The sequence below is a fragment of the Thalia democratica genome, chromosome 4 (assembly GCF_965202585.1).
Source record: "Thalia democratica chromosome 4, ktThaDemo2.hap1.1, whole genome shotgun sequence".
Lineage (NCBI taxonomy): Eukaryota > Metazoa > Chordata > Thaliacea > Salpida > Salpidae > Thalia > Thalia democratica.
The window spans coordinates 45,710,149-45,721,454 of record NC_139168.1 but is presented as its reverse complement, the minus strand read 5'-3'; the positions used below and the strand labels follow the sequence as shown (position 1 = coordinate 45,721,454).

General features: G+C 23.3%; 2 protein-coding genes across 2 annotated transcripts in view; both read left to right on the top strand.

Moving 5' to 3' along the window:
• Positions 1-2,892: 2,892 nt before the first annotated feature.
• LOC145834301 (tumor necrosis factor alpha-induced protein 8-like protein 3) lies at positions 2,893-3,694 on the top strand. The gene has a single exon (XM_082941698.1). The coding sequence runs from the start codon at positions 2,914-2,916 to the stop codon at positions 3,472-3,474; it is 561 nt and encodes a 186-aa protein (XP_082797824.1). The 5' UTR covers positions 2,893-2,913; the 3' UTR covers positions 3,475-3,694.
• Positions 3,695-8,601: 4,907 nt separating this feature from the next.
• Positions 8,602-11,306, top strand: part of LOC145834152 (cilia- and flagella-associated protein 74-like) — a 35,116-nt gene continuing 32,411 nt past the window's right edge. The window contains exons 1-2 of the mRNA XM_082941514.1: positions 8,602-8,694; positions 9,618-9,725. Of these exons, the coding sequence (XP_082797640.1) occupies positions 8,643-8,694; positions 9,618-9,725 (160 nt within the window). The 5' untranslated portion in view covers positions 8,602-8,642. The remainder of the gene's footprint in view (positions 8,695-9,617; positions 9,726-11,306) is intronic.

The window sequence follows — 11,306 nt, the reverse complement described above, 5'->3', positions numbered from 1 at the left end:
ATTATGTTTGTGGACGTTTTTTGGGTAAAATTAGTCAATTTTGTAAACTGTTTTTTTTTCAGCTTATTTAAACTCTTAAAATATCTTAATGTAATTAAAACTAAATTAATTATAAAAAAAATGAAAAATAGTTTATTCAAAAAAACTCTAAGAAGCTTCTTTTACTTAAATCTTTTTCAAATTTTAAAAAACAATATGTTTTTTTAGTCTGTTTTATGCTTTGTAGCGTTGATAAAAAGGAAGTTCCTTATATAAAATCGGTACATAAGATCGGATTTTAAAGTCTTTCCTGGTATTTTATATATAAGCTGCTGTTAGAAATAAAATGAAAATTACTACAAGAATTAAACTGTTAACAATAGGTTTAGTGATTGTTTTTTAATCTTACTTATGTTATTAAAACTTTTTTTGAAATGGCTAACAATATATTTTTCGTGTACAGTTTTTTTAGTATTAAGTTGAAATTAATTAAAATTTTTGGTTAATACTAAAAGCTTAAAAACCAACATTTAATTATTTGAATATCTCTAACGTGGTGTATACTTGGTTCTAAATATTTTTAGCAACTGTACACATGAAAAAATGTGAGTAAAATTTATAAGCTAACTTTTTTAAGTAGCAAAGCAACATGTTTTTAGCAAAAAAGAGTTGTCTATTTTGAATTTTTAGCGTCCTTATTATTAAGTAGAAAACTTAATATGACATAGTAAATGCATGACTAATTTGACGTTATATAAGAAAACTTTTAACGAATGATTTTAAAATGTGTGAAAATAAATTTTGATTTACATTTAGATATTAAAGTACGTTAAATGTCGAGCTACTTTGTTATACTAATTTTTTTTTAATCATGTTTTTTGTGTTTGCATATTTCAAAAACCAAACTGGCGTCTAATTAGTATTATTTTGTTTTGCTTTATAGAAAAATTGATTACTTGTCTTTACAAAACTTTTTTTTTTTTGAGAAACTTTAATCTAATAATTTTTTTATTTTTCGTTGCTAGTAGAAAGTCGACTTTACTAAATAAACTTATTTTACTATGAGAATATTAGAAATATAATCAGACAAAATTTGTTTATATAGTTTAATTTATGTATGTTGTCTTATTCATTAATTTCAATATTAAATATCAAATTTAAATTTTATGTTTAGAATATGTCAGGATAATTCGTTTTAAATTTTATTTTCAAGCATAGGTATTGCGTTACAATGCTATTCTAACGTTATGATATCGTTCTACTACTGCGTAAATTTTATAGTATAATTTTTAAATTTGTATACAAATGGTCTTAATATTTTTGATCGTTGTATAAACGAAAACTTTGAGTAACTTATAATAAATATTGAAAAATATAAATAAATATTAAATATTAAAAATATAAATAAAAAAAAAAATAAAAAAAGCTCCTTAGCTAAAGTTTGTTTTATAAACTTACACATTTTACTTGACTTTTTTTTCAGTTAAATTTTGATAAAAAACTTTAAATAATTTTTGACATAAAATCGCAGTGTTTTTTTTTGTTTTGTTTTGTTTTAGTATATTCGAATAAGTTTATAAGAGTCTGTAAAAAAAGAGTTATTAATAAATTGTAACTAAAGTACTTTTTTTAATGTATGTTTAAACCTCAATTGACGAACATGCTAATAACTCTAAAAAACTATATCAAAAAGAAAAATTTTCAAATCTTAGTATTTTTTTAAATTTACTTGCTTTTTATGTACACAATTGTAAACTTTCTGAAAGGATTAAACAAAACTTATTTAAAAAATTATGGAATTTATTTTGAAAAAAGAACTATTTTATATATTATACATAATGGCTAAAAGTTTAACAAATTAGCTTGAGTATAATTATAGACGTTCAACAAAGTACAAACAAACAATTTATTTGTTTTTAATACCATTTGAAGTTCAATTTATTTTAATTTCAGTTTTGTTTATTTTAGTTTCTTAAAAAAATTTATATTTAGTCTAAAAGTTTTAAGGGTAATTTAGGTTTTAATTTTTGATAAATATTTTATAACATAAAAAAGTCACATGCATTTACTTTTAAGATAAATATATTCAAGTTAGAGCACAAACTCTTCACGAAACTGAAACGTATTTTTTTTCACGATAAATTACCAATTGAAATTAACAAACCTTAATAAAGAGCTCGAATTCTCTGGGGAAACAGTTAAGATTAATTTTTTTTTTTTTTTAAATACGCAGTATTTACATTTTAAAAGTACCTAAAAGTCCATTATAACCCAGTTATTTTGTTTTAATATTTAGCTACTTATTATATAATTTTCAAAATTTTAATACATAACTTCTTGATATTTTAGCAATTAAAAAAAAAAGAAAAAAAAAAGAAGTTATAAATTATAAATTGAATTTAGCACTTATTAGTATTAAGGTTCAGTAAAAGCTTACGTAACGAAAAATGACGTTAACAAAAGTGAAGAAGTAAAATCAAGTGTAAACTCGTAAAATACAAAACTGTTCTTATTAAAATAATGATGAATCATACTATAGAATTTAATTTTATCTTAATTAAATCATTATATTTTATGCTTTTCTGATGTATTAAAGTTAAAAAAAAACGTGTTTTTATTCATTCCATGAAGCTTTTCATGAAAAACTGATAAAAATTAAATATTTATTGCTCAACATTATTATCTAGTTTTTTTTCACAGTTAAAGTAACATTTCTAATTTTTTATGCTTTTAAATTTTATCTCACACATAATTTTTTGTGAGAAACTTAATAATTGCTACTTGCTAAATTTTTCTATATTAGATGAAACAACTTCTACTTAAAACCTCAAAGTTTATGAATGTAATAATTAATAATACTTGTCTTATTGTTTTTGGTTACTGAATTTATTAAACATTGTTTCAGGAGTTTTTTTAAATTTTATAAAGCAAAACATGGCAGAAGAAGTAAAGTCTAAAGATCTAGCAACACAGTTGCAAAAGAAAATACTCACTAAAATGGCATCTAAAAAGCTATCCAAACTGTTAATTGATGATAAGACAAGTTGTATTCTGGATGAGTTGTACAACATAGTTAAAGACAATGAAAGCAAAAAAAAAGCTAACAAAGTACTAAAAGACTTAATTAAGATTATAATCAAGATAGCAATTTTACAAAGAAATGACAAGTTTAATGATGAAGAAGCTAAAACCGCAAAACTTTTACAAGCTAAAACTAAGCTCACAGCATTGACTGTTATTAGTTTTTGTGAGGTAGAACACTCATACGATTCCCTTTTTCTAAGCAAACACATAACTGAGATGCGTGGTTATGTACACAAGTTGGTTGAATGCCACCTGAAAGGAAAGTCAAAAGAAAGCATAAACACAGTTTTTAATTTACTAGGAGATACAGATTTTTTAGACAAGCTGTTTAAGCCAGACGGAGCGTACAATACTCAATTTCAAAGTATATACTCTAATATCAAGGAACTTGTTGACACTGGAGTTCTCTAACTAAATCATACCTTAATTAAATGTTAAAATTTCCATTCATAGCTTTTGAATGCTGCTGCTGCAAAGAAAAAAATACGTTTTATTTAAATTTAATGGTTTTTTTGTGCACCTGATTCTCTTTATAGTTATATTAAAAACTTATTTTTAGAAATGTTGACTTTTTAGATTTTTAGCTAGTTTTCTAAATTTGTTAAAATGAACTTACCCTTTTTAAAATATTCTAAACAATAATTCGAACTAACCTTTGAAGGTAAAAGTTTTTTTTGCTAAAGACTTCATACTTCATTTACTTCATTTAGATAAAACAATATCAAATTCATGTAAATGGTATTTTGAATTTTAAAAGTTTTTAAAAAACTTTTATCCATTTAAAGCTTGTTTCAGGTGTAAAAGTGTTTAAAATCTGTTGATTTAGTTTTATCTCTAAACTAGAGCTACGATTGTTGAAATATATTACTGACTAATTTTTGATAGCTCAATTTTCCTAACTTAATAGCTCTTTTTAAATTCTATTATTTTACTGTAGCATGAACACTATTAAATGAAATAAATTAAGACAAGTTTTATAATTTTTTAACGTTTTAATTTTTCAACTAAGAAGAAGCTCAAAAAAAAGTTAATACAATAAATTTATACCACATAATAAAATAGAAGCTATTACGTTCATCAAAATAAACGATAGTCTATAACTTAAGCCTCAATAACTAATTTTTTTATCTACACGCTAAACTAACAGTAATTGACTTTATCTAAATTGAAAGTGCTACTTATATAAAATAATAAACTTTAAAAAATTTTAATATTTTTTTTTGTGATTTTTTCTTTTATTCCTGTAAAAGTTAAAGCTTATAATGTTGAAATTAACTGAAACTGTTTAGTTTTTTTATTTAATACAAAACACAACTAAACGTATATTTTAACGACATTAACTTTGTAAACTTTTTATTAAAGTTTGATATTTAAAAAAATCCGTTTTTTTAATAAATTTTTCGATTTTTAGACAAAAATTGTTGTATTTCATATAACCTAGTCTTTATTTTCAAATCCAAACTTTTATTTTTATATTTTTTCCCTAAATAAAAATTATCATTAAACGTATAAAAGCAACTTTGAAGAAAAAACTAGTTGTATTTAGTTTAAAATAAAAATTTAAAACACTTGTTATAAAACTTCACTAGAAAACATATATCATATTAGATGTAACAATACAGTTCATAATAGGGATCTCTTTAGTGTAATAACTGCTTGCAATATTATCTTGTTTAAGCTTATTGATCATCCAAATTACAAAGTATTAACTCATGGTCAGCTTAAAATTTGAATTTGACAATTATTAAAACACTATATTTGAAAGTGCGCAAATATGAATCGAATGTTTTCTTGTATGATTTTCGTTTATACCAGCGATGCTTAACCAAGGAAATCATACCCCTGGGGGTAAATTCTCTTGTTTTAAGGGATAATTTTTTTTGTGCTATAAGTTATGTAAGTTAGTTTTTATTAACTGTCTTTTTAATTTATAAATTTGTATTTTAACCGTGTTTTTTTAAATAAACTCTTTAAACTTAACTATTTTTTGTATTTAATAAGCTGATAGTTCAAAGGTCTAATTTTTTCCTCAAATTTAAACACTATTTTGTATACTGGGAGTAAATTTGATAATAACCTTCTGAAAAATGGTACTACATGAAAAGATTAACAACCGCTAGTTTATACTTTTAGAATCTTTATTAATGTTATACTAACAAAATTTGTATCTTTTGTTATTTCATTGCGAAGTTAAAGAGCTAAAAACTAAAAAAATAAAAACTAAAACTATAAAATAAATAAATTACTAAACACTTTTTTTTGATGATAACGCGTATTCAGTACAGTTAGTTTAAGATCAATATTAAATTTAATTCAATTTTCTGATCTTAAATAAACTTATAAAAAGTATTCTAATTTATCTCTATAAAATTATAGCTGCATTAGTTTAACAATAACACTGTTTTGTTTATATTTGTGTATAAACTTAAAAAAGATCCTTAACTTTAAGGAAAAAGTATAAAAAAATAATAAAGCTGAAATTGCATTAGGATTATATTCAAAAAAATGCATTAAACGGTAACAACACTACTGAATGATAATAAATGACATAATAAAATACTTTTTTACGATTCACAGTAGAATATCCCTTTTTTTATCTCTTTTTCTTAGGTTCCGCATTTTTAAAGCCAAAATCACTGCAGAAAGGCGATTTTTTCCTTTTTGGAAAGCCGGGTGTAAAAAAATTATATTTGGATGATATAATGTTACTTTGAAATTTTTATAACTTTAAAGTTAATTAGTTATAACTGTTATTCTTAATTGTTTATTTAACATTTATGCTTTTTTGTTTTGTTTTAGTGTCAAACTTTTTACTGTAATTTACTTGTATTTTAAAGTACTTTACGGATAAAAGTAATTTGAAATAAACCAGACAAAAGTAACAAGTAAATGTTCGAAAGAGTTAAATTTAAACTTAGTAGTTTATTAAAACGTATATAAAAAAAATATAATAAAATATATAATTTTATTAAAAACCATCCAACCAAAATACTTTAGAGCGGTTTAAAATGTTTTTATTCTTAAATTAGCACGATGCTCTAAAAAGCAGTATATAAACTTTTTTTTGTGTATTTATCAAATAGATTAAAGGGTTTTGAATTCGATCTTGCAATATATAAATACATAGTTTTTAAGACTCCTACGCCTACATACACCCATCAAGCCACATTTAAAAAACTCTAACAATATTAGATTGATTAAGTGTTTCATTGTATGACAAACAGCTTTAACTTAGTTTCAATAGCTATTTCATTTAGATATTATTTATTTTCTATTAATAGAAAAAATATAACTAAATAGTAAAAATCATACGTAATTATAATTAATTATATCCATTTTTTCTAGCTACACTACAGCTTTGTATTGTAACATAGTGTTTAATTTTTACCTATATTTACCACTGTAAGCAATTTTAATAGTAATGTAAGTACTATTTATGAATATTTTAAACTGTTTCACTAATCTAAGAGCAGAAAGTATGTCCGTTCAGTGTAGAAAGTTTACAAAGTATGAATGAAAACGATATTTAGCTGTGTTGTAACCAAAACTAAAACTTTATCATGTTTCAGATAGACAAATTGTTTTGAAAACACTTTAAAAAAATTATTTTAAACTGGGGAAATAATAAATTACTATAACAACTTGGTAGCTATTTAATTTTCATGGGCTGTGATAAAAATGCTACAAGTGAAAAAATCTTAATTATTATTTCCAATAAACATATTGAGCTTTCCTTAGTAACATCTATATTTGTTTAAACAAAAGTAAAATATTTAGTAAAAGCGTTTTATCTATAAAATTCACATATAAATTTTGTTTTCATTTAAATAATTAAGAAATAAACAATTAATGTGTTAAATAAAGTTGAATAAAATAAAAAAACTAAAACAAGGTAAAACAAAAAAAAAACATCTGTTTTTCATTACAAAAATGAAATGTTACTACTTTATTAATTTGTTAATGAAATGTTTTTAAATTATGCCTAGGTTTAAAAATAAAAAAATCAACACATTAAACACACACTTTCAATAGTTACACACAAAATAATACAGGCTAAATCACAGGGTGGACATTTTATTAAAAAACCTAGATATATATGAAAACACTGGAACTTGAAAAATTAGCAAAATTAATCAAAAACTTGATACTTTTTAAAGAGAATCTAAAAATGCTGGAGTTCTTGAAAAATCATGTAAAAGTTATTGAATTAATTTTTCTTTTAATATTAATTATAAAAAATTAGATAACAATAAGACTTAACTACTACATTTAAATAAAATAACTATATTCAGTGCTTTATTTCTTATGTAACACATTTAAAATAACCTGACAGTATCTTAAGTAATTAATACTATTAAATACAATCATTTACCTTTTATTTTATTTTCAACCAAAAAAGAATAATAAAACTTGTACAGTAAAAGACAGGGGAGAAAAACAAAAAACCTTTAAGAAGTTTCTAAAAACCCAATGACTACCCTGCTTTCATTTAATTAATACAGAAGAACATTTTGATAGTTAACCTAAGTTTTTAACTTCTGTTATTTAAAACGTTAATACTTTTTAAGCCTAAAGAAAGAAAAAATATAATGCTCACAACTTAGGTCAATGGATTGGTGTGGAGAAAGACCTTTTGGTCATCGAGCTTTGCACCATTTACTTGTAACTAACACTCTGAGCTAACTTTAAAACAATAATGAACAAATAAAAACATAAAAACTCAAATAGTAGTTATATAACATTAAAAAAAAAACTATTAGTATTAATTAAAATTGGTTTTTTTAAGTTTAAAAATGGTAAGCACCCTTTTTTAGCCCATTACTACCAATATTGACCTCTACAAGAGCAATAACAATAAATGCAACAAATATCTCAAAATTGAATAAGAGGGGAGAATTGGTAATGTCAGTATACATAAAATATTTAGTATAAACATAAAACTGAAAGAGCACCATGTATTTTTATATAGTGTCTATAAATATCTAGTATAGTATATGTTGTTGTAAGTAGGAAAAAATTTAAAGCTATTAAAAATTTGTTTAACTGTTTAATAGAATGGTAAACAATTCAGTTTTAATCAATAACATCCAGCACTAGTAGTTGATTGAGTTTCTTTAAACTACTTGAAATAAAGTCACTCCTTCTACTGAACAGCTAAACTTAGAAAATGAAATAACAAAACTTAACAAATATTCTGAAAATATAAAATAATAATAGAAGTATTTTAATTGAATTAAATAAACTGTTTGTAAACCTAAAACTAAATTTTAACAGATTAATTTAAATAACCAGAATAACTAAAATTTTTGAAATTTATACACTTAAATTTAGAATCTCAATCTTCTGAAACAGATAAACATTTATGATCTAGTAAAACAAAAAAAAACACCTGCTTGTTAAAAAAAGAAAAAGTATTTTTGACAATACACTTTTAAATTAATTATTATTTATTAATTGATTTTTAATACAACAAAAACTGAACAAAAGTTCTAATTACATTTTTTTATAAGAGTCTTCTAAAGATTAATTTTTTTTAAAGTTTAATTAGTTTTTAAATACTCAAACTGTTCTATTATAGTATGGATCACAAAGACTTTGAACAAATAAATGGCTCAAAATTGGTTATAAATTGTAAGTATTTTTTACTTATGTGTCTTGGAATTTTTCTTCAAAATAAAAATAAATTTTCAAACTTAATGTATTACATATTTACTACATTGGTGGTATGGTTAATAATTGTACTTAACCTAAATAAACTACTTTTAACAATCAGGGTACTGTAAAATTTCAATTGTAAAATTCCTCTTTTGAATGTATAAAACTGCATATTTTTGATTAAAAATTAAGCCTCTGCTATGTTCTCTAAGTTTATGTTATCTATAAAGTTCTATTTTGTACAATTATCTAACATTTATTTGAGTTTGTTTTTACAGTTATGTAGAAACCTAACTTAATATAACTCTCATTATTTAAATATCTAGATAATACAAAAATTAATAAATTGTACCTTTATTTGCTGCATTGAAATTAATTATATATTTAACAAAAACAAACTCAAGTAAATCAAAAAGTAGTAATTGTCACTATACTAACATATCTGTTTCAACAAAGTAATGTTTTAATTGAAGTTTTGTATTTTTGGTTTGTTTTTAAGAAATAAAAAATTTAAAAGGTTAACCAATAAAATAATGTTGGTGGTGTTTAGTAAATGTTTCTAAATTTATTTAACTTTTGTAAATTTTAAAGTCAAAACTGTACTTTTACTTTGTTTATCTGATAAAAAAGTTGGATGAAAGTTGTCTAAGACTTACAAAGACATTATTTTAGAAATAATACAAATTTGTGATACAAATTTCTTTTTGTGTTAGTTTTGGATTTTGTATTTGTTATGTTTTTCAACACTTCAGTCAGACTTTAATTTTTGCAAAATTTTTATGTATGTTAGTTCATTATTTTTATAACCACAAAATAATTTTTGAAAACTTGGTTTTTTAGATTATGTTAAAAAAACATAGTTTTGTTGTAAGTAATTGTAATTTTTTTTTAATGTTCAGATAATGATGAAAAGTCATACAGTGAAGAAGAATGTCATAAGAATAATGAAGATGAATATTCAGATCTTAACTCAAGCTCAGATGAAATAAGTGAAGTTTCTGAAAATGGTAAATCAAACTTAATTTTTATACATGCCTGTAGTTACTTGGTATATAAATTTTAGTTTTTATAATAGGTACAATTATGTAAATATGTGAGAACTATTGTGTTTAATTCTTGTTTCATATGTTAAGTGATAGAATCTAACTAATATTAAAAATAGTATAGCTGGTTCAATTACTCTTAGTACTGAAATATAATTTTTCTGTGTAAGTTCAACCATTTGTAATAGAGATTTATATGCTAAACTTTAATGGTTTGAAAAATATAAATATTGATTGAAAACAAAATTTAGATAAAATAACCTATGTACTTTTTATTAAACTTATAAAGGTTTGAAGAATTATGTCTAAGTATTATTAGATAATTAGCACTATATTGCACTGCATAACCATCATTGAAATTCCTAAAATAAAAAATTAAGTTTGTGTTTTTACTTTATGGGTACTTACAAACGGATGCTTTAGTACCAAAGTACTTTGAGGTTTAGTTAAACTGTTGCAGAAGTCCCTTGTGACCATTTTTACCTGACAAATTTCCAAAAAACTCAGGTTATAATATGTATTGTAAACAGTTGGTAATTCTTGTGTAGTGCAATTTAATGGTAATTATTTAAGGGCATAAGGGGGGAGGTAATAAAATTTATTTGTTCACAATGTGATCTTATTTTGTTAAGTTTTAACTATGCAACCAGTTGCTATTTACAGATTTAAAAAGTTCCAAATGGTTTTTGTGATATAGCCGATCAAAGTTGGAGGCTACAAGAGGTTCCTTATGGAGGCACAAATTAAAAAGGTTAAAAGAGACTGTTTTACAATAAATCTATCTTGATATACGTTTTTTGAGATAATTACTTTAAACTTTTAGTGTATATATATATAATAAACAATGAACTTCACTGCACAATCAATAACAACAACATCCAAGACCAACTATGACTGGTTTTGTCCTAGTTAGGACTCATCAGGCAGGCATAGTCGTGAGAAACCTCTGTTGAGGTCTAACCAAACAGGGTGAAGTAAAAAATAACTGAAGCGACCTTTTGTAGGTAACGTCAAAAAAATTGACACAGCCAAATATCCACAGCCCAATGTCTAAGACATTGTCAACTTAATGTGAACTTTTAGTCTCTGCGTTCGTTTTAATAATGTTGATCTTGAGGTGAAGTTTGTTTTAGTTTATTATCAACTTTAAACACATCTCAAATTTGTTGATGATGGCCAAAATAAATACTGGCTTAGACTTTCAGGAAATGTTCCTTGAAATATTTAGAAAATTCTGTAGCCACAAAGTTCAAAAAAAAATTATAACAAAAACAAAAATAAGAATTTCTTAGTTTTTTGTAATTAAATTTTTATCGTTGTTTGTTTTTTAATTTTGTTTATACATAGTTTTCTAAATATTGCAAGGAACATTTCCTGAAAGTTTAAGGTAATTATCTCAAAAAACGTAGGAGTATATAGACTTCCAGTCATTTGCTCTTTAAGTTTTCGCCTCCCATAAAAAACCTATTGTAGTCTTCGACTTTGACCGGCTATATCTCAAAAACTATTTTGAATTTTCAAAATATTTTTACAAGCAACTTGTAG

Coding starts and splice junctions, on each gene's coding strand:
- LOC145834301 (XM_082941698.1), top strand. CDS start 2,914: ATGGCAGAAGAAGTAAAGTCTAAAGATCTAGCAACACAGTTGCAAAAG.